The sequence below is a fragment of the Phyllostomus hastatus genome, unplaced genomic scaffold (assembly GCF_019186645.2).
Source record: "Phyllostomus hastatus isolate PE091 unplaced genomic scaffold, TTU_PhHast_1.1 phas_contig_17, whole genome shotgun sequence".
In the NCBI taxonomy this organism is placed as follows: Eukaryota; Metazoa; Chordata; class Mammalia; order Chiroptera; family Phyllostomidae; genus Phyllostomus; species Phyllostomus hastatus.
Window position 1 is genome coordinate 29,297,325 of NW_025333664.1, and position 22,907 is coordinate 29,320,231.

At 42.6% G+C, this 22,907-nt stretch overlaps 1 protein-coding gene across 2 annotated transcripts; it reads left to right on the forward strand.

Annotated features, from left to right (window-relative positions):
* Nucleotides 1-432: 432 nt before the first annotated feature.
* Nucleotides 433-22,093, forward strand: LAMP5 (lysosomal associated membrane protein family member 5). 2 transcript variants are annotated; one of them, XM_045833071.1, is made up of 7 exons: nt 433-737; nt 5,973-6,296; nt 6,800-6,972; nt 7,347-7,478; nt 7,595-7,700; nt 9,121-9,309; nt 20,930-22,093. In XM_045833071.1, the coding sequence occupies exons 2-7, from the start codon at nt 6,233-6,235 to the stop codon at nt 21,106-21,108; spliced, it is 843 nt and encodes a 280-aa protein (XP_045689027.1). In that variant the 5' UTR covers nt 433-737; nt 5,973-6,232; the 3' UTR covers nt 21,109-22,093. The 2 variants fall into 2 exon arrangements, with proteins under 2 accessions (XP_045689027.1, XP_045689028.1); XM_045833072.1 differs by lacking the exon at nt 433-737 and adding an exon at nt 3,448-3,547.
* The last annotated feature ends 814 nt before the right edge of the window (nt 22,094-22,907 follow it).

Below are 22,907 nucleotides of genomic sequence, written 5' to 3' on the forward strand. Positions count from 1 at the left end.
CTACTTTGGCACTTCAAACGGGGCCGCTGGAGCACTTAAAGGGCATTTCCCTCCCGTGCGAACACAGCACTGGCGGTTTAGAAAGGAAAGAAGGAGAGCGGAGGAGAGAAGCCAAGTCTCTGTAGCCGGGTCTCCTCCCTCTGCTCTGTTTTCAGAGCTCCCTACATCTCCCATTCCCGCTTCTCAATTCTGCGGACTTTTCTTAGGGTGGGGGAGGGACCAGAAAGGCGGGAGGTTGGGAAAGCGCGGGGATCTCATTGCCCACCCTCCCCTCCCCAAAGATGGATTTGCTTCGACCTTCGGGGTGTGAGAACTCCAATGATAGTTTCTGCCAGGAACTTTCTTCCTCATTTTAATGGGCCTCAAAAGCCCCTGTCGCCGTGGCCGGAACTTGCTGAACCCGCAGGAAATGATCCCGTCTCCCGACTTTGAAGCCGGTGTGGACCTCGTCTTTGCAACTGGGCAAGGGCATTCTCTCCCACTTCTACACGGGGAGCAGCTGAGCAAATGTGTCAGGGAGACCACCCTGTGTGCCAGGCACTGACCGGCAGCTTCCTCAGCTTCCGGCAGCTGAGGTCGTCTCTAACTCAGGGTGCGGGCAGCTAGGAGCCCGCAGCAGCACGCAGCTCCCTTCGCTCACGTGGAAAGAAGCTTTTACCGCTGGAGTCTGCAACCAGAGCGCCCGCAAAGCTCCAGGTCCTGGGCAGTCAGGCCTACCTGCCAAGGTGCCACCCAAGGTAACGCCGTCGGCCACAGTGTGTGTGTCCCGACCAGCTCATACTTCTTGTACGTTAAGATACTACACTTTAATGGTGGAATCCCCAGCATTATTTTTTTCTAAAGGAATTGCTCTGATCACTTCCCAACTAAAGTGATTGCTAGTAAAGTGATTGCTAAATTGACATTTAGTCCTGGAGGGATCTTTTAGAAAAGGCATGTTGAAGCCACTCCTCCCAGAAGTTGTCGCTAGTGGAGTAATAAAGTCGTAACTAATGTATTGATTCCTGGGTTACCATTCCAGTCGCCTTTCCAGTACTGAAAGTGGACTCTTTCACTTTTCCTGTTCTCCGGTGCCAGGGCACCTTGCAATATTTTCACAACAGTCATAGAAACAAACTAAACTTAGGACATCAGAAGAACCTGGGAAGACAGAGAGGGAGGAGAGGGAGGATTGAATGTGGGAGGTGAGTGGTGGGTAGGGCAGAAGAGAGTAATAGGGGGAAAATTGGGACAACAAATTGAACAATAAAAACTAAAAAAAAAAAAAAAAAGAACACCCTGGGGCATTTCAGGACTCCAGCTGTGCATTAACCAAGCTTCCTCTGAAAGGAAAGACACTGGCCACCCCACTCTCACCCTCTCCCAAGGGTAATTAATGCTGATTTTCCTCACTTCCAACACACCTTCAAGTGAATATGCAGATAACTTCAAATAGACAATTAAAAGAGCAGTTAACTGGGGACTAAGAATCTCTGTCACACATCATAAAAAGGTTTTAAGGCATTTCATTATCTCAGAATTCAGGTAGCAAACTATTGTAAATGAACCAGACTCCTTTACCTTAGGTAGTTATTTCTTAGAGAAAATACTTCTTTAATTTTTTTTTTTTTTTGCTTCTTGATTTGGCTGTTTTCTTTTTATAGAAAGGTCTTCTGCTCTGAGTCAAGATTTTCCTCACTGCTAGGAAAGCAAAGAAGATGGTACTCCATACCCTAAAAATTTACACATTGAAGCTAGTGCTAACTAACAGAACAGGAAACTAATACCTAGTTGGGGAAAGACAAATAATTATTTACTATTGACCTTTTCAGGAATGATGACCTGGCCTCACCATCTGCTTATTCAGGGTTTGTTACATGGACCTTATGCCCTGCATTCCAGCATGTGAAGGCATTTATTCTAAATATTCTAAAATTTATTCTACAATCAAAGAACATTTTCTAAGAATTTAGCATAAACACACTTTGCCAGTGAAAGGGCTCTTTTCTGGTACCTTGTCTCCTCTGCCCATTACCCTCATTGCAGAAACAACTCTTTTGTTTCCTTAAAGTGGATGCAGAAGAAGCCGGTGAAATGACAGGATATGGGGTATTTCATCAACAACGTATGGGCTGAGTGCATTGGAGGCCCAAACTCAGTTTTTTTATTCTTTCCAAATATTTAGCATTTTGCAGTCAGATTTCTGATTCTTTTCAAATATCTCAGACTTTGGCAATTTCTGCACAAGATATTACTGTGTACACATTATTTTTTTGGTTCCTACCCCAAAAGGGTTGCTAGCCTAGAAAGAATTTTAAAGGTATTCAAAGGCAGTGATTAAATTAAATGAAATACTTGTTCAGTGATAATCTAAACACAAGAAAATGTTTTGCTAAGTAGTAATTTTAGCATAACAGCTGTGTACATCTTGTCCAGTATAGTTAAATCATCCTTGCTTCTGGTATCCATTCCTTCTCCCATATTCATTCATTCTCCCTCCCTCCCTCTCTCTCTCTCTCTCTCTCTCTCTCTCTCTCTCTCTCTCTCTCTGTCTGTGTGCATGTGTGCATGAGCGCGCATGCTTGCTGGGGATGGGGACAGCAGAGCCAGACTGCATTTTTACATTTCACCGTGGACTGAAATATCAACAAGCCAAATTTCAGTTGCAAACAAAACCTAGCTTTCCCCTTCTGAAGCCCACAAATGTTGTCTAATTAGCATTAGTTTCCTGGTTTTGTAATTTAGTTTCTCAATTCTACAAATACAAGTCAATTTCTTGTGTAATCAAGTAGAAAGAGACATACCTAACAACTTAAATATTTAATTTTATTTAGGATAATTTTGCATATGTCATTGCATATGCCATATGTGGGTAAACTATCAAATAAATGAGTTAAATAGGTGTTATGCAGTCTACAAAGAATTATGGGTTTGGGGGCCTAATTTCTTCTTTATTGAAAATTGATAAATATGAAAGGATAAAGAGTTGCATCTTTGTGCTGACTCTCCTATTTAACATATATTTCTTCCATCTGCATTGTCCTTCCTTGTCTTTCATGGCAGGACAATATGTCTACTTGTTTCAAGACCTACCTTCTCCAAGAGGCCTTTTTTGGTCAATTCCACCCCACCCTGGGATGGCTGTCTTACATTTTCTCTCCCTAAACATTTAAGTGTACATTGTGCTAGGCGACTCCACATCTTCATTTATCTTCATATTTTCTCCCATCCAAATTGAAGTTCTATACATGCAGGGACTTATTTCCCACTTATATAAAGTAGAATTCACCGAATGGTTTGAGATTCACAAAGGCTAATTCAGTAAGTAAATGCAAGAATTGAAGAGAATTCTTGAAGGCCTTAGAGGATCTGGAGGAGATTCCAAAGCCAGCGTGCTTGGTCACACTCACCCCTGACATTTTGTGTTGACCATCAGCAGCAATGATGACAGCTGACACAGCCAACACTCACATGGGTGTACCTGTCTATGTCAGATTCCCCTGCTTTCTCTCCTACTCCAGAGATGAAGAATGAAAACTGTGTTACTATTTTAACATATTATTTAATGGTAAGTTTTACTCCTTTATCACCTCTTTGGTAATTTTAAGTGACTGAAGTTTTTTTAAAAAAGGATTATTAGAAAGTTGTTTAATTGATGTAGGTGAAAGTTGTAGGTACAATGATTCAATTCTATTGGAATGTAAGAATCACTGAGGATAAAATGAATAAATTAATGGGCATTTGTAAGGTATATTTAAGATTAAACATCTAGAAGGTTATTAAGTTAATTTTGTTTTGAAGATTATCCTTCTAGGAAGAAAGGGTTAAATTTGCTTTCTTTTTTCTTTTAACTCTTTCAAGTACTCTCTTGTGTCAACAAAGCAATGTTTTATGTCAGATATGAAGGAAACCATTTTCAAAGGAACTGCCATCTGATTTATGAATTAACTACTGTTAGTTCATAATTTAATATTAATGACCAATGCTCCTTTCCATCTAATATTTTCTTTTTAAAGCAGATAATTATCAATTAATTCAATTGATCTTTTAACAACTTATAAAGTGAGGATATTTACAATAATGTTTCACAAGAGAAACTGTCATAATCTTTTACAGATGTCTCTTCTACTTGTATAATAGTATTTTTTTATCGTTGGGTTTCCAAAGCACTAAGCATAGTGAAAGTAGTAGGTTTTCAGTTAACATCGATGGCCTAAATTGATTTGCCTTTTGTTTTGAATGCTTTATATTCAATGGCTCACTTGGCCTATCAGCCATCCCCTGAGCTATTATACTTTTTTTTTAGTTGAGAAACACTAAAATCTGTGCAGTAATAAATAAATCCGTGCAGTAATCCTGAACTAAAATTGATTTATTTCTTTTCTCATTAAAATACTTGAGGAGAAGAGGGAGAGAGAATACATTTGGCTTTATTACACATATCTCATTGTTCTCTAGTTTTTACAGTACTACAGGAAAATAACAATTGCTAGCATGACCGATTGCTAATATGACATAAATTTTACAACTTCCACTCTCAATTGATAATAATTGACTTAATATTAATCACAATTTTACTTAATTCTTTTATATATGATCATATGTGTAAAGTTCTTGAGAAATGTTTAAATGAAATATCAAAATATAGAGATAAAAATGAAGATGTAAAAATATGTATCTAATCATCAATGGAGGAATAGGTTTAAAGAATAATTATATAGACACTTTGGAGTAAACATTCTGTCAAAACGTTACTATACTTAAAACAGCATTCTATACATCTCAGGAATGTGAATTAATGACAGAGATTGTAGATTCCATTTTGTTATTTGCTCACTGAATAAAGATGCTTATGGAAATAAAAATATGGTATATTTTGGAGTCAGAGTATTACATAAGAAAATAGGATGATCCCTACAAAGTTAAAGCATGTGATTTTTCTATTTTAATTTTAACTCACCATGTGACATGTAGGAAGGTTATTTAATTTTTCTGATCTGTAGTTTTGGGACATGTACCACCATAATAATGTATATCTTCCCTAGCCTGCCTTCTGAGGTTATAGGAGGATCAGATTTGACAACACACATGAAAATACTTTGTAATTTGCCCCTTAATATGACATTGTTTTATGACCTTTTATTACTGATTAGTCATAATAAAATTGTCTAAGAAGTAAAATATTTGGAGATCACTATAATTGATGAGGAAGGCATGTATGTTGCTGAAATAACTGTATTCTCATGGTTATTTACGTAGAAAAAAAAGTAAACTACCAAGAATGTAAATACAGGAATTAGCTAAGTAATATTTGCTTTTCAGCCCCACCAGAGGCTGAAGAGTAATATCAGTGTGTGTGCATGTGTGTGTTTACATAACTATGCAACATTACTGTTCTAAGAGACCCTAGATAACCCTCACAAACTTCAGGTTCATTTACATTGCTTTTGGCAGAATAATCACAGTATAATGAGTGAGGGTAAGTAGGTGACCCTAAAGTTCAGAGTCCTCATGCAACCGGAGAGCAGGGCTCACAGAAAGTAAGCCCAAATTGATATACTGCATTGACTGATGGCCTCCTTTGAGGAGGTGTCAATTTAACTTTGAACCCACGAGCTCATTGTGAGCAGGGAAGAGAAAGGGATGTCTCCCAATGCAGAAAACTGTTGCCATAGCATTTTCCTTCTCTATTCCTGCCTACTCCTCCACCCCCAAAAGCAGCAACAATTTGTGCTCTACCGTTTTCTTTAAGGAGCCAGATGCATTTTCAGAAGCCAGGACTCCAGTGATGAGATTGTGATATCTAAACTGCTCTTGGTAGGGATATCGAATAAGTCCATTAAGTTTCCCAGGACAGAATCATCTTTGTGGATTCAACTGCAGAACAGGGAACAGACTCAGGGAGAATTTTAGTCTCCCCCCCTCCCAATTTCATTGACCCTCTGCACAATCCAAGCCACAGTCGCTCCTGCAATACAACCTATTCCTTTCAGCACTCGTAGCCGTGGACAGCTCCCTCACCGCGCGGTCCATTCCTCTGCAGTGAGCAGACTCGTGTTCAGCCTGCATCTGTCGGTGCGGCACCGGACACCAAGTCCTCGCCAGCGCTCACAGAACACGCGCTCCCTACCTCCTCCCTCTGGGCGCCCCCGCCCCTCGCTCACCTCGGCTCACTCCAGGGGCGACTTTAAGGGATTCCCTCTCGGACGGCCTCTGCAGCAGCACATCTGGCCTCATTCACTGCACGGCAGGCATGGATCTCCGAGGAAGAGCCGTTCTCAGCTGGAACAGACTTGGAGTTCTCCTGATGCTGTTCCGTGAGTAAACGTTTCGGCGACCGCGAGGGCAGAGTGCACTCTGCAGAGAATAGAGCCGGCATAGTAAAGTCAGTAGCTTACATTCTGCAGGGGGTTCTTTTTTTTTTCTTTGGGGTGGGGGAGGGGACCGAGAGCCTTCCTGCTAGTAGCGAGGAATTCCCCAGAGACCCACACACCTGTATGCCAGACAGAGTGCTATGCGGGCCTGCTTCGTAGGGTCAGAGCATTGACAACAAGGATTTTGTTTAAAATCCTAAGATAAAGAAAAAGGCCAGTGGGGTTATAAATTAGTAAGGGCGTAACGTTTAATTGAATTTTATTATAAATTAACAACAATGGAGTTGAATTTGTTGGCGCTAGGATAGAGAAATGACTCACAGAGCGCACAGCAGTCATCAGGGAACTTTGTCAGCCCAGAGCCCGCAGACCACGATCTCCACCCACTTGCCCAAGACGCGTGGGCTCACCGAGCCTGGAACCGATAGGATTTTTTCCCTCTGCAGATACAATGGCTCGAATCATGGCAGAACAAGAAGTGGAAAATCTCTCAGGCCTTTCCACTAACCCTGAAAAAGATATATTTGTGGTGCGGGAAAATGGGACGACATGTCTCATGGCAGAGTTTGCAGCCAAATTTATTGTCCCTTATGATGTGTGGGCCAGCAATTATGTTGATGTAAGGAACCTTTTCCCTCCCAGCTTGCTCCTAGGGCTCCAGGGGCGAAGGGCACCCACCCTCGAAGCCCTATGAAGACCTGGGTCGCCCACCTTCCTCCCTGAGCCCCTGCAGGCTGCTCCTGAATGCTGCATGGGGGTTCCGGCTTGTAACGCCTTCTGCTCGCTCTGCCTGCTTTGAAAGTAACCCCCCTCTCCGCTTCCCTAACGGCGGGGTCTGCACGCACAGCACCTAACCGCATGTTCCCGGACCTGGGAGCGCGCGCGCGCGCAAAGGAGCGCCCAGGCGTGCAACCCGGAGTTTGGACGCGCCGCCCTTTACAGCCCCCTCAGGGCCGGGTGCGCTGAGGGGGTGCGGGGCATCTGTGTTCCCAGCTGATCACGGAACAGGCTGATATCTCACTGACCCGGGGAGCTGAGGTGAAGGGCCGCTGTGGCCACAACGAATCGGAGCTGCAGGTGTTCTGGGTGGATCGCGCATACACGCTCAAAATGCTGTTTGTAAAGGTAACTCTGAGCAGAGGGGGCGCAGACTCCCGAGAGGGTGTGGGCAGGGGCCGCCCTTCGGTTTCTCCACACAGAAGTCGCAGGGGCAGTTGATGCACTCCTCCCCCACTCGGCAGGAAAGTCACAATACGTCCAAGGGACTCGAGGCGACGTGGAGGCTGAGCAAAGTCCAGTTTGTCTACGACTCCTCCGAGAAGACCCATTTTAAAGACGCAGTCAGTGGTGAGTAGAGGTCAACAGACCTGGGGAGTGAGCTTAGGAAAGTGTGGACACTCTAGTAGCGCAGGTGTGGAAAGTGAATTCCTCAAGAAATTAGGAAGTGTTCTGGAAACCGATCATGGCTTTGAGCTCCCAGGCCAAATCCTTCCTGGCTTGTTCTCCAAGACAGAGGAATGGAACAGTCAGTGGGTCCTCTGGACCTCTGGCCTTGTAGATGCTCAAGAAACCCCGGCCAGAATCAGCCAGCCGCTGGTAGTCTGATGCCAGATGAGATGTCTCCTGTGAGGGGCTGACTTCCCCTGGCAGCTTCAGGATAACCTCTTGTGATTTGTCCTTTAGGGAGGCACAGAGAAGAACAAAGCTGTGTATATTTTTTCTGCTCCTGTTTTTTGTTTGTTTGTTTGTTTTCATGTGCTAAAACTTGAAGGGCGGCAGAATGACTTTCCTTTTTGGTCAGGACCTGATGGCCTCAGTATCTTTTCGCGCATGGCAGCAGGTCCCGCACGCCATCTTCAGTCATCCACTGCAGTCACCCGAGCACATTCTAAACCGTGGCCTAATTATTCGCTTTTTCTACCCATCATTCCCACATCTCACCCAGATTCCCCAAAAATATCATGGCCAGAGGAATGGTCATTCCCCAAATAACAATGTTTGTGTTTGTAGACACTGTCGAAGACCACATTTAAATTTATTTATTTATTTTGTAAATTGTCAAGTCTGCTCATGATGAGGCCTTCGATCACCTGAACACCTGAGTTGGGAAAAGACATTAAGCCCATGAAAGATGGCATGTCATTTTTTGTTTACACCCTTTTAACATCACAGCAAAAAACAAGTGCTTTCTTATCTTCATCAGAATTCATATTCAAGCATTTTCCTGGTTAAATTAGGGCCCCTTTCCCTACAAACAAAAGGAAAAGAGGGTAAGGGGTCAGGAAACAAAGGAGGCCAGTAAAGGAGGAAAAGGAAGTAGGTCTCCAGGGGTATATATGCGTGTGCCAGGCTATGTGTCCAGGGCATCAGAAATCAGACATGCTTTGAGAAAGGTATTTTATTCTTTGGGGACCAGTGTGAAATATAAGAAACCAACTCCCTGTTATGTGTCTTTGGGATCTCTGTTGTAAGGTTTTACAGAGTAAACAAGGTTTTTAGGTATCATGCTCCTCTTCTAAGAAGAAATTCTGAAATTTCCACAAATTCCATATTAATGTTTAAGGAGCTCCTGCTCATGAAGGAATGGGTGTGTTTGTTCTTTGACACCACCTGATGCCACAGGAAGAGCCTCAGCCCTGGCAAGGTGACACTGGAGGGGAGTTTGGAGCTGAGAGGCAAGAGCCAACTCTGGCTGGGGAGGTTGGTAGGAGCAAGGGGGTTCTGCCAGTGAGAGGGGCCTAACTATTGCTTTGGGTCTTCCCTGCAGCTGGGAAGCACACGGCAAACTCACATCACCTCTCAGCCTTGGTCACCCCAGCTGGAAAGTCCTATGAGTGTCAAGCTCAGCAGACCATTTCACTAGCCTCCAGCGATCCTCAGAAGACAGTCACCATGATCCTGTCTGCAGTCCATATCCAGCCCTTTGACATCATCTCTGATTTTGTCTTCAGTGAAGGTAGGTTGGCGGGGGTGGTGGTGGGAGAAGAAAGGGAGGAGGGAAGGGAAGGCTGACTTCAGGATGAATGCGGAGAGGGATCTGCCAGGGTCCCAGGCTGCTGCCACTTGTTTTTCATAGGCTGGATTTCTCTAGGCTGACATGACACTACTTCCTTCTGTAATATTTTTCAAAGAATAAAGGCAGTTAACTGAATTGTATCAGCTTTCTTAAATGGCTCTTTTTCTTCCTTCCCTCTCTCCTATCCTCCTTCACTTTATTCTTCTCACACTTCCTTTATTTCTTCATCTTTCCCTACCTCTCTTCCTTTGCCAAAAGAAGACCTTGATAGGGAGAGAGGTAAGAAAGTCAATGCAAATCTCCCAATCAAAAAGCAGCTAAAAATTTCATGTAGTTATATAGAAAGCCATTGATTGGAGAAGAGCCTTTGTTTCTTCTGTGGGCCTCAGTTTCTCCATGTTCTTTCAGATACTTGCAGCTGTAGGTTTTTACCACCGTGAGTCCAAATTTTTTTGTGGCTAGAATACAATAGGAGTGTCTGTCTGTCTGTATGTATGTATGTGGATCATGTGACGATCTCAGAGAGAATTTTATGAAGACCTGCCTCCATCCATCACTCACCTTATAGGAGGGATACCCACAAAACTCCAGGGTGGCATAGGTCCCTGATCTTCTCCCTCTGGGTTGTAGAAGATGTGCTTCTTCTCAGTCTGTGCTAGCTTCTGAAAGGGGTTCAGGCAGATTCAGAGCATCCACATTCTCTTGATTCTCTGCCTCCCAGCAGAGATAGGGCATGTCCACCTTTCTGCAATTTATCCAAGTCTAGCAATGATTTACACTCGGCAAATGTAGGGAAAGGGAGTTATTCAATTCATTTGTTGTCTCTCTCTTGTCTGGGGGAAGTTGTCAAAGACAGTTGCATATTTGTTTTATTCCTCATGGCTAAAAAGATGGGGAGATATTCTGATTCTTTATGGATGCCTTTATTTGGGCTAGGGCTCCGCAGGTGAATACAGCTATTCCTATGTGCAGGATATTAGGGTGTCTCCATCTATGTCACACATAAATCATTGTCATTGCCCAAGGAATCGAGGTTTCATAAAATGCCCCTCCCACTCAAACTATACTGAATAGATCTACCTCCCCCACCACCACATGATTATTCAGAAGGCATTTGAGAGTTCCTATGTCCTTGATGGTTAGCTTCTTTTTCATCCTTGTATTTTTAGCACCTAATACCATGCTTGGCATATTGCAACTGTCCAGTTACCTTTGGCTGAACTGATATTCTGAAGCTGTGCACTCAATTAATAGAGACTTCTAAATGCCTCAGCACCAGATGAATTAGAATTTAATTGATTTAGTAAAGCAGGACCACACTGAATTGTTTTTGTAGAAGGAGGGACTATTCCATTTTAATGTATTTTCTATGAAATTGAAACTAAATTCTGTGTCAAGACCTTAGCATTTTTAATAACCTGTTTTTTAAACAAAATATTCATAAATGTAATAGTGTCTTTCTTAAACTGAAAATCTTAAATATACTTATAACTGGATTTGTGATTATTGGTGACCAATAGTTTTGTATGAAAATATTGGTGTGTGTGGTGTCAGTCCCCAGTGTCCCTACTGTAGATGCTTTTGAGTTTACATGGGTCCTTTCAGTAGTCTCAAGTGCCGTTTTGATTTTTGCTGGTCAGCTGTTCTTTGGCCCTTCTTTACCTCTCGATCCTACTAGCACTGTAATTGCTGCTTTTACTAGTTTCTTATCACAACCTTGCCCTAATCCACTTAATTATTTCTAAGCGGTTGCTTATAGTTGTTCATGGACTGAGAAATCGAATCTCATGGATGTTTAGAATTGTGTACAAAGTAAGAGTAAATGAATTCTGAATAAGAACCAGAGTGACTTTCCTAAAAATTATTGAAGTTCATGGCATGGAAATAACATCTTTTGTTTGTAAAGCGGTTTTTTTAATCCACTTCCAGATCCTAGACAGGCACAATAGATTTAGAGAGTTTGTAACGATGTGTAACTTCCTAAATGCAGACATATTAAGCAGAAGCAAATTGCACCTGTCTCACCCAGGTTTTCCTGGGTAATAATTAGGATGTTCCCTTCTGTACAGCACCCTGGAGTTTCAGCCTTGATACTCCAGGGAGGAGGAAGTCCATTCAGAGTCACTCACTGGATCCAAGTGCCTTTGTGTGGTAGGGATTCTTTTGTTCCTGGCTCCTCCTGTCTGAGCCTCTTGGCCCTGCCCCACACTGTTTTGTAAGAGACCATTTTATTTGATTTGGTGGAATTCAAAAGATTTCTTTTGCCCCCCCATTCCCCATAATAAACACTCAGGAGGCTCTGGATGTGTTGAAATGCCTGTGTGGGTGTGAGTGGAGTGTGTTTGCGCGGGTGTGTGTATGTTGGGGAGTGTCTGGTCATATATCTATATGCCTGGGTGTATACATGCAGTTGGTCATGTGTGTGCCTGAGCCACAGTATCAGGGTTTCTAATGAAGAATTCCCTGTATAAAGGGGTCATACCTGGCAGCCTGCAGTTTCACATCTGCCTACTTTATAGACTGAGAAAAACAAGAAGAGTCAGTGAAGTGTATTAGTGGACACTCAGTTCAAATGGGGGTTGACATCTTTGTCACACAAATTCCTTTAGAGCATTGAGCTTGGTTACTACACTAATCCACAGCAAAAGTCTCTTAGCCTAGCATGTCTCCAACTGCAGTGTGCACACAAATCTTCTGCAGCGGTGTGTACAACTGCAGTGATCTGGTTAACATACAGAGTCTGGTTCAGTAGGTCTTCAGGCAGGGCCCAACGTGCTCCATTTCTAGCAAGCTCCTGGTGATACTCCTGGTGGTGCTTCTGGTCTGTGGAATACTGTGGAGGTGGGGTGGGAGGTGAGGGGTTTTGAGCTTAGCAAGGAGAAGTTATGGCCATGAGAGGCAGTAACACACAAACTTTATCGCATGGTGCTTGGACAGGGTTGCATGAAAGGGAAACCCCTCAGAGCATGGGACTGTGCAGAGGGCAGCCCCTCATGGACCACCATCCAGAAGGAAGGAGAACAGTGGGCCTCCTGGAGGAAGAGGAGTATTGAGAGAGGGCTTATGTGCCTACATGGTATGTGTCACTCAGCAGCACTGTGAGGAACCTCTGGGTCAGAGAGCTCTGAGGGGCAGCAAAGAGGCTACAGGCCTATAACTACAGGGACCTATTTTATCAATGGGTGACAGCTGTTGGTTGAGGTTTGTTATGCAAAGCAGATAGGCTCTAAATGACTAAAATCTGCTTGTTTGGACTGTTATAAAAATAATTGGATGTGTAAAATTTGAGCTTGGCGCCGGAGGGCTTTGCAGCTAATGGGTCTCAGTCTTCAGTGGGAAAATAAAGCACCTAGGAGCCAATACACAGAGGCTATGTTGGCTCATTTCCATAACAAATACACCTTGTGTGTCATCTACCAGCCTGTACTCCAAGGCACCCCTTGTTTCTCAGTTGGGTTGGATTAACTTGCCCTCCCACAGTTAATTCCTTGTGTGTCCCTTGGAGGGCCCCAGAGATTTCTGTCTGTAATGGGGTGGGGGGTGTGGCCCTGGAAGAAACAGATCAGTCTAAGTAGTGTAATGGCTTGAACTGAAGGCAACTTTTATGCATAATGACAAAAGAAGCATGGCAGAACATGAGGGGGCCTCTGTTCCTCTTTATTAGAGACTCAGGTTTAACAGGCATTTAGAAGTTACTACATAGGCGGGTCCCTTTTTAACTCTCAAGAACGACAAACAAACACAGCAACCTGTGAAGAAGGTCCTGAGATCCCTGCTTACAGTGGAGAATCCGAGGCTCAGAGAAGTGCAGTTACTGGTGGTGAAGGCTGCACTCCTACTGGCTGCCAGGGCTGGGCCCAGAACCTGTCGTTGGGTATCAGATCCTGTGCTCTTAGCCTCTCAGAGCCTCAGCTGCTTCTGCTGAGCAACTGTAATCAATATGTGGATGCAGGAGGCACCCTTAAAAAGATTGCTGGGTACGCTGAACTCATGAACTTTTTATCATTGCTGTGAACAGAGTGATTGGGAGATGCCACCTGATCTGTATTTTATCCAGAACTGTGGGAAAAACGATTTGTGTCCTAGAGGAAATGAATGTGCCTTGCTGTTCTCTGTACACCACCCTCAGGAGGTGCCCTGTGTTTAGCTGTCATGCCACATGCAGGCAGGGTTTGCTGATGCTGATCCAAAGGGATATGTAGACCTGTGATTTAATTGGCACCTGCCAGTCAGGAAACATGCCACCCTGGGTAGTTGCTCTTCAGGGCCTCTTATACAAGCATCCAGAAGGAGATAATTCTGTTATTAAAACTGCTGAGAACTGTGTTGAAGGTACAATATGGAGCCCCAGCGTAGGGCCATGTCGCTGGGCAATCTTAGAATTCTGTGTTCCCAGTACTGTCCTGGAACATAGTGTTTCTGTTTGGGTTCCCCAGAAGCATATGCTTAGAGTGTATATAAGTGCAAGTAGTTTATTTACAAGGCTGTTCTAGAAAGCCTTGGTAGGGGATTGGGGGAGTGAGATAGGAAGGCAAGACAGTCAGCACAGGTGCATTAATGAGCAAGATGCTACTATGGGCACTTGTGGTCACACTGCTGGAACCTCTGAGTCTCTGGGAGAGTCTATAAAACCCTCCTTGATTATCCCACCTGAGGTGGGGTGGGGGAGGGGTAGCATTTACCTGCCAACTCCCATCCACTCAGATTAGGTGGCATCTACAAGTCATGCTATTAGGAATATTAGAAGCCACGATTAAATGCTAATGAATTCAGGGTACCCAACAACCTTTCCAGTGGTTGCTGAGGTGGAGGGACAGGTATTGACTCTGGGATGTCTAACTTGCCTGGCAGACAACATCCATGGGACTGTGTGGCCATGGTGATTGTCAAGGGAACAAGGCATTGTTCATGTCTGCTACACCTGGGTACTGGGAGATAAAAACTTTCTCTGCTCCGGTGGAGCTTACAGGCTGGTGGGAAAGAGTTTGTACAACTGCTCCTTGGGCATGCGTGTTCCTGGCACACAGGGACTTTAGTCAGTACCAGCTTCTGTCATCCTTTTTCTTTTTATCGCTGGTGCCTACATCTCCTTATCTCTAGCCAAAGTTCTCTGGAGTCCATTCATCTGAACAACTTCTCAGTATGCAAAATATACTTTGCTGAGGTTACAGGAGTTCAGAGCCATCCCAGAGAAAATATGGAATATGGAAACAGGGGCAACCCCCTTCCTTCAGCTATACTGTCAGAGAGCAAAGGAAGCACAGGCAGTAAAAGGCTCCCTCCTCCTGGGACAGAAATAGTCTGTGGCATTCGCAGAGCTTGAGAGAGCAGACAGCTTTCCTCTTGGCCTGTTGCCCACCTCAATGCTCTTCATTTGGGGTACAGTGAAGAATTCTTAGACTTTGTTTGCCTCAAGGAGTAAATACAACTTTGAAATGCAGTGCTCATCAAATGGAACAAAAGAAAATAAAGCACATATACAGAAAACAGAATCTACAATGAATCGAGTTTTCAGTGGGGACAGCGGGTTTATGGTTGATGTGACCACAGCTGGAAAATGGAACTGGCAATAGGTCACCCCTATGGTATGTGATCTGTCTTCCTCTGGTTCTTTCCAATGACTAGGCTGGTTGTTGCCTTATTCAGCCCCAGGCCATCATCCTGAGCCCCTGTGCTGTGTTCTCCAGAACTCTGAGGCCAGCCAGGACAGAGACAAAAGGGATCCCAAGTCCTCTGGAGGTGGACAAAGAGTAAGGGGTCTCGGAGCATCCAAAGCCCGATTTGGTCTGGGCTGAACCGAGAGGTGTTCTTCTTCAGGCAGAGATCTAGGGCCTCCCTTGTTTTATAATCCATGGGTGGTACAATCAGTTCATTGCACAGAATCTTAACCCTGGGGTCCATGGCATTCATGGATAGAATTCAGGGTGTCTGTATATTTCAGTAGGAAATATTTCATCTTTATTTCCACTAATTTCTAATTAATATTTAATATTTCCTTCTATTTTAAATGGAGGTAACAACCTTTAGTAGTATTAGTATTACCTGTGACTTTGTCACAAATAGAAATCATAGATATTTTTGTTCACATTAGCTTGTGCAGACCTTGGAAAGTAACAGCTATGCTTCTTACCACAACAAGTATATATATATATGTATTAACAAACAAGTACATATATTACCATGTCCCAAATGACTTAAAGATATTTTGATAGCTGAATCTTAGTGTAATCTGTTTTCTTTATAATCTTATGTATTTTATTTTTATATATTTTTATAAGCATTATTCTGAGGAGTTATAGTTTCATCATACTAGTACAAAAAAGATTATAACCTCTGCTTTAGTGAGGCACTGTTTTAAATGAAAGAGAGTAGAGTATAAATTATTAGTCACGCAAAGCAGGGGTAACTTTGGTTTCACTTATGTGTGTATACATCTGTTCTGATTTGTAATGTAATTTTTTTCTCCCTATGGGTCAGAGGCAGTTTGAAAACACTGGCTTAAGCCTGAAAGGGAAATACAAGTCCTTTAGGGGTTCACAGTCTGTCAGATGGTTCACAGATGGTTTTTCAGAATTCAGAATATTACAGATTTTAGAAAGAAAATATAGTACATAGTTCATGTACAGTAGTTCCCCCTTATCTGCGATTTTGCTTTCCACAGTTTCAGTCACCTACAGTCAACCATGGTCTAAATATGTTAAATGGACAATTCCAGAAATAAACAATTTGTAAGTTTTAAATTGTGCAATGTTCTGAGCAGCATGATGAAATATCTCACTCTCCCACTTCATCCCTCCTGGGACATGAATCATTCCTTTGTCCAGTATATCCACACTGTATATGCTCCCTGCCATTAGTCACTCAGAGCTGTCCAGGTTATCACACTGATGACTGCGGTTATCGCAGGGCTGTGTTCAAGTAACCCTGAGAGCCTATAACACCACAGCACCTCACCATGCCCACGTCCTTCACCTCCCTTCCTCTCATCACGCAGGCTGGTGTCATCGCACACCATTTCGTGAAAAAGGCATTGCAATAAGGTATCTTGAGAAAGAGACAGCAGTCACGTAATTTGTAGTACAGTATATTGTTATAATTGTTCCAGGTCATGTTAGTTATTGTTGTTCATCTCCAGTATGCCTAATTTATAAATCACTTTATCATAGGTATGTGTATATAGGAAAATCATTTTCTCCATGTTCTTCACAATTTGAGTCATTCACTGGGGGTCTTGGAACATATCCCCCTTGAGTAAAGAGAGACTCCTATATTATGGAAGACTCCAGAAAAGTTGGGCAGGCCCCTGTAATGAAATGTATTAATATATCTTCATCCTGCTGTGAAGGATGTGAGTCTTCACACTAAATAGGATAAGTGAGAAGCATGAGCAGTCCACTCTCAGCTCAGATTAAGTTTTGCTGCCAAATGAGTGATAACAAAATACTTTTGGTTTCCAGAACATTGTGGATTTTGGAATGATGGATAAGGGATAGCAGACTCAGGAATTCCCCTTTATTTGACCTTTTAGTGGAAGGGGATGGGTGAGGATGGGGATTCAGTATTTTTCATGATACTATTTTAGTTCCCCCATTTTCCCATGATTACTTTTGACATGTCCATGATTTAATACTCCATCAAATACCACTTCCTGTGCTGTATTTAGTTCAGGTTTCTTCCTACAGTGACAGAAACTTTGTCAAGAAATAAAACATAGGCCCTGGCCGGGTAATTCAGTTGATTAGAGTGTCACCCCAATACACCTAGGTTGTGAGTTTGATTCCCTGGTGAGAACACACGCTAGAACTATCCAATGATGCATAATAAGTAGAACAACAAATTGATGTTTCTCTCTCTCTCTGAAATCAATAAATAAAAATTTTTAAAAACCACAACAGTAATTTAATTATATTTTTTAAAATATACATTTTTTGCCAAAATACACTGTGCTTTTCTCCTCTGTGTTCTTTAAAGGATAAGATATGAGGTGTTAGTTCTCATAACTACATCACAGTTATTACCAGTTAAGAATTACTTTCTGGCACTATGATTCTGATGCCAAATCCGGTATGTGGTGTTTTTTCTCAACCAACAAGAAATTTTCTGACACTGACTGGGAGTCCTACGATTCACCGCAATTCTAACACAATCCACCTGGATATTATGCGATCCCACAGGTTAAAAACTCAGTCCTACGAGACTCATCCCTCCTCCCCACTTTGGACAACAGTCTGACCAACCTGCTGTATGTATGTTGGAGGTTTCCATGACCTTCTCCTCAGGTTCGATTAATCTGCTAGAGTGGCTCAGAGAACTCAGAGAAACATTTTACATCTTAGTTCACCCACTTATTACAAAAGGAGCTTCCAGGACCTCTCTGAGCGTGCTGTTCTCCCCATATGTCCGTGTGCTCACCAACCAGAAGCTGCCTGAACCCTGTCCTTTGGACTTTTATAGAGGCTTCCATTACAGAGGCACGATTAATTAAATCATTGGCAATTGGTGATTGAACTAAATCTCCAGGCTCTCTCCCCTCCCAGAACTCAGGGAGTTGGGGCTGAAAGTTCCAACCCTTTAATCACAGGGTTGGTTTTCCTGGCAACCAGCCGCCATCTTTAGGTGACCTAGGGACTTACTCGAAGTCCCCTCATTAATATAAACTCAGGTGTGGTTGAAGGGGGCTTGCTATGAATATCAAGGTATGAGTTCGCAGCTAGCATGCGGACATTGAGCAAACCCCACAATGGTAACATGACACGGACAATGGTGTGAGTTGTGGTGAGGAAAACAAATAACTTTTGTTATTAACAAAATCTCTACACCAGGGGACTCCATTTCTATTCCATTGTTCTCTTCAAAGAGGCAATGTGAGATCATGGGGTGGGGGGAACCAGCCTGTGACTATGGGGCATAGGCCCATAGCTATCCCTGGTGCACCTTGTAACAGCAGCAAGTCCTTCCCCTGGGGAAACAGGCATATTTGGTCACAAAGTGTAGGACTCATTAGAATTGAATCAAAGAGTGAAAGAGGCAAGTCCCCTACTCATTCTTTTCAGTCCTTCTGGTTGTAATAAAAAGGCTCAGTTTAGTGCTAATAGATCTCTAAATTTGCCAATATATCTTTTAAAAGAAAACTAGTTACAATTTTTTAAGTTGGGGAATGTATGAATGTATATGTTTACATATTTATTTTAAACAGTTTCATTCAGGTATAATTGAAATACAATAAAGTGTACATATTTAAATGTACAATTTGATAAATACTGACCTAGAACTACACCTATGAAGCCCTCACTACAATTCAGAAATATCAACATATCTGTCACCCCAAAACTATCCTCATCCCCCTTTGGAATAAGTATCCGACTCACCGGGTTTTCAGAGACTGAGTGTACCTCCATGGCCAGTACACAGACAGACTGGCAGAGCCCAGAGCCCTCCTTTTAAGCCACCTTGTGATTCGGCAGCCTCTGAGTGCCAGCTGCTCCGGCCTGCTACAGACCTGACTCTAACTCGAACTCTAGCTCATGTCGCTAAGTACTGCCCTGACTACATTGTTGACTTAGACCGTTTGAGTTCAGACTGGGACTTCATTTACCCTTGGACAAATTCCTTAGTTCTTTCTACCTCAGTTACCTTATGTGTGAAATGGGTATAATGGTGTTTACCGTATGGAATTCTAATGAAGACTGAGATAATCTTTGTGCTTAGAACTAAAAGTTAATTTAAGGACCAGGCATGGTAAGAATGAGCTTTTGAAAAGCTGCATATTTGCCTGTGATTTTCCAGATTCTCTTTTTCAAATAGAAAAGACCCCTTGGGCTTAAGCCTTATCCTCCTTTCTGTTGGTCTCAGGTGAGCCGAGGGGAGGGACTGTGTCAGCAGGGATTCTAGAGCATCCTGGCACACAGTAGTTGCTCAGCAATGTTCACTGGGTCACCTTGACTTAAGAACTTGGTCTTTATGGAGAGATATCTATCTAAAGCCTGCTTTATCCAGTTGTAGCTTGTAATTTTGGTGAAAGATCACTAGTTACCCACAGGGAGCAAAGCAGCCTGAGTAAACATGTATTGGTCTCTGGAAGGCACTCCTGGTCAGCTCTACAAAGAATCCACCTGGTTCCATTTCAAAATGGAGACACAGGGCTCTTGAACTGTTTTGAATTTTAAGAGAGTAAAAGTAGCATCAGCCCTGTGTGCTGGTAACATTTTCCTTCTTGATCTGGATGCTGGTTACATGGAGGGTTCATTTGTGAAAATTCACTGAGCTCTACACTTTCATTTAAACATTTTAGTGTATTCCCTGGCTGGTGTAGCTCAGTGGATTGAGTGCCGGCCTGAGAACCAAAGGGTTCCTGGTTCGATTCCCAGTCAGGGCACATACCTAGATTGTAGGCCAGGTCCCTGGTGGGGGTGGCATGTGAAAGACAAGCACACATTGGTGTTTCTCTCCCTGTCTTTTGCCCTCCCTTCCCGTCTATAAAATTTTTTTTAAATCTTTAAAAAATAAACATTTTAGTATATTTACATGTATTAAAATGCAAAAACCTAAATACTTAGCCCAATGCATTTTTACCTACCCTTGCAACCATGTCACCCTCACCTAGATCAAGACACAGAATATTTCCACTACATCTGAAAGTCCCCTTGTGTCCTGTTGCCAAGATATAAGCACCTTTAGGATTTTAATCACCACAGACTTAGTCCTACCTGTTCTTCAATGTCACGTAAATGGCATCACACAATACGGACTCTTTTGTGTCTGGCAGTTTTCATTCAACGTATTTTTGAGATTCATCCATTTTGTTATGTGTAGCCATAGTTCATTTCTTTTTATTGTTGATTAATATTCCATTGTATGAATATACTAGTTTATTTATCCATTCTATTTTAATGGCTACTTGATTGGTTCCAGTTTTAGGCTATATGAATAAAGCTTCTATGAACATGTATGTTCAAGTCTTTTTGTGTCCATATGTTTTCATTACTCCTAAGTAAATGCCTAGGAATGCAATGTCTGGTTATATGGTAGGTATTTTGCCTTCATTAGAAAGCACTAAACCGTTTTACAAAGTGTTTGTACCATTTTCCACCAATGGTGTATGCAAGTTCCAATTGCTTCATATTGTTGCCAGCACTTGGTATTTTCAGACCTTTTAAAGCTATATATCGTGTGCAATTCTCTTTGTGTACATTACACTGACATACTTCAGTGAAAACTTATAAAGTTAAACCAACCATAAAAATGATGGTAGTTGTGTCTGATGCTAACCCTCTGAAAACTGAAAAAAAAATCATCTGGATATTTTGTCAACATCTGCCAGGAATCTGATAACTGATGTTGCCCCATTTAATTGGTGTATTTTTATTTTACATTATGCAAAAATACTGCAATTCAGCCTTAGAGTTTGTTGGGAAAATATTGTTTCTGAAAAAAAAGTCTTCCCACAGGTTCCTTGAGAGAGATTTTTATCTCCATTTTCCTTTTAGTTTTGGTAGGAGGACTTATGATTTAGTACCTTTTAACAGAACCTCACTACTTTTCTTCTTCTTTCCCATTTCAGAGCATAAATGCCCAGTGGATGAGCGGGAGCAGTTGGAGGAAACTTTGCCCCTGATCTTGGGGCTCATCCTGGGCCTCGTCATTGTGGTAACGCTGGCGATTTACCACATCCACCAAAAAATGACTGCCAACCAGGTGCAGATCCCTAGGGACAGGTCCCAATATAAGCACATGGGCTAGGGGCCATTAGGCAGGCAGCCCCAAGCCCCACTACCCCAGCTGGATCAGGCAGAGAAACAAAAGCACTTTACTACCTTGTACATGGGATACACCAACATAGCCACAACTTAACAGTCCTGGGTATCCAAGGCTTGCTTGGCCGGCATCCATGCTTACACCCAGGGATGGAGGGATTTTTTGGATTCACGGGGTGAATGGCAGTTGTCCTCTCCATGCTGGGGAATGGGAACAGAGGAGGTCAGCCAGCTTTCACATTCATGGTGGCTTGGCTTTGACTCTTGAAGGAGCAACACATACGACTCAGAGGGGTATCTAGACCCATAGTTTACAGATTGGGAAGACATCCCTTTTGGGAAGACACCCCTTTAGGTTCAAAGGAATAGGGGGTGCCTTGCTCCCTTGAACACAGTTGGCTTACCCTACACAATTGTCAATGAACACAAAATACAACTTCATGCTCCCTACAGCAAGACCCTTGAAAGTGATCCATGCTTCTGGCTGGCATTCTGCATGTCTAGTGATTGTCTTGGGAATGTTTCACTGCTACCCGCACCCAGTGACTTCGCAGCACAAGAACCCGTTTAATGTAACTATGCAGAGTTGTTTGGACTTCATAGTGCACCAGGTCCAAGTAAGGGGACCTGAAGAATCAATCAATCCATGTGAGCTTGTTCTTCAAAATGAATTAAAACACACTACACTCTAAAGTGTGGCTGCTTTTTTGAAACAAGAAAACAAACCTAAAATGGTTTCTTTGGCATCCAGAGGTGAGAGAAATGATAAAAACAGGTTTTCCATTTCTGCAAGAGGAAAAGCAAAGAGAGGGTAGAGAGGCTTTGAAGTGGAAGTTGGCCTTTCCAGGTGAAAAACCATAGATTTATTCTGGCAAATAGAAGTTGTTTTATTTATGGCACCTCTTGAATAATTGGTCTGATATTGCTTCTGATGCTTTCTGGTCTTGAGTTTGGTATTTCACTTTGGATTAAAAAGCTGGCCCGAATGTGGTCACCTAGGTTGAATTTTATTTGAAGTAAAATGAAATTTATTGAAACTTCCTAGAGAAATGTACATTATTTAAATTTTCCTCAGTTTCTAAATAACCATTTTTTAGAAGATCTGAATGGGTGAAGAGGAAATCCTATTCTCTGGTGTTAAGGTGGAAATCCCCCCACCCCCATACACAATCTCCACTATGAGAGGTAGCATGAATGAGTCCATCTTCCCAAGTCTTCAACTGCTGACTATAGAGTATCCTCAGAAGTTCATTATCCCCGCAAATCTTTATAAGTATCAGCTGGTTGCTGTTCTGTTATCCATTTATTTTGTACTTTTTTAGTATCAGTCTTTCCCTCTGAATGATCTCTCTTCAGTGTCTGTCTGGTAACAGTGAGGAAAAACGTGATTTCTCACAAAACGTGCATGTTGCCCAGGGAAAAGGGGAGGCCTTTGGCACTGGTGGACCTCTCCCCATGGTTTACTCCATTCTGTCATCTGTGATCGTCTTACATCCCTGTTCCATACTTGACAGCCCTTTCCTTTTTAACATCTCGTGCATTTTTTTTTCAAACTTCATATTTATTGGAACCACCCAAGGATTTGGGGAGAAATAGACCCTTAGTTGTATGCATAGCCCCTTCAGAAAAACCTTTTAGAACTTTGAGTCATACATCTGAAAGCTTCATATTTACTTACTTTCACAACATTTAAATTTGTGTTTTTAAATTTTATTTTTAAAGGATTTTATTTATTTTTAGAGGAAGGGGAAGGAAGGGAGAAAGAGAGGGAGAGAAACATCGATG

Bases quoted from the DNA above. Each gene is read 5' to 3' on its own strand.
- LAMP5 (XM_045833071.1), top strand. From the start codon at position 6,233: ATGGATCTCCGAGGAAGAGCCGTTCTCAGCTGGAACAGACTTGGAGTT. The intron at 6,973-7,346 runs GTAAGGAACCTT...CTGTGTTCCCAG, and splicing joins GGGCCAGCAATTATGTTGAT to CTGATCACGGAACAGGCTGA. The intron at 7,479-7,594 runs GTAACTCTGAGC...CCCACTCGGCAG, and splicing joins TCAAAATGCTGTTTGTAAAG to GAAAGTCACAATACGTCCAA.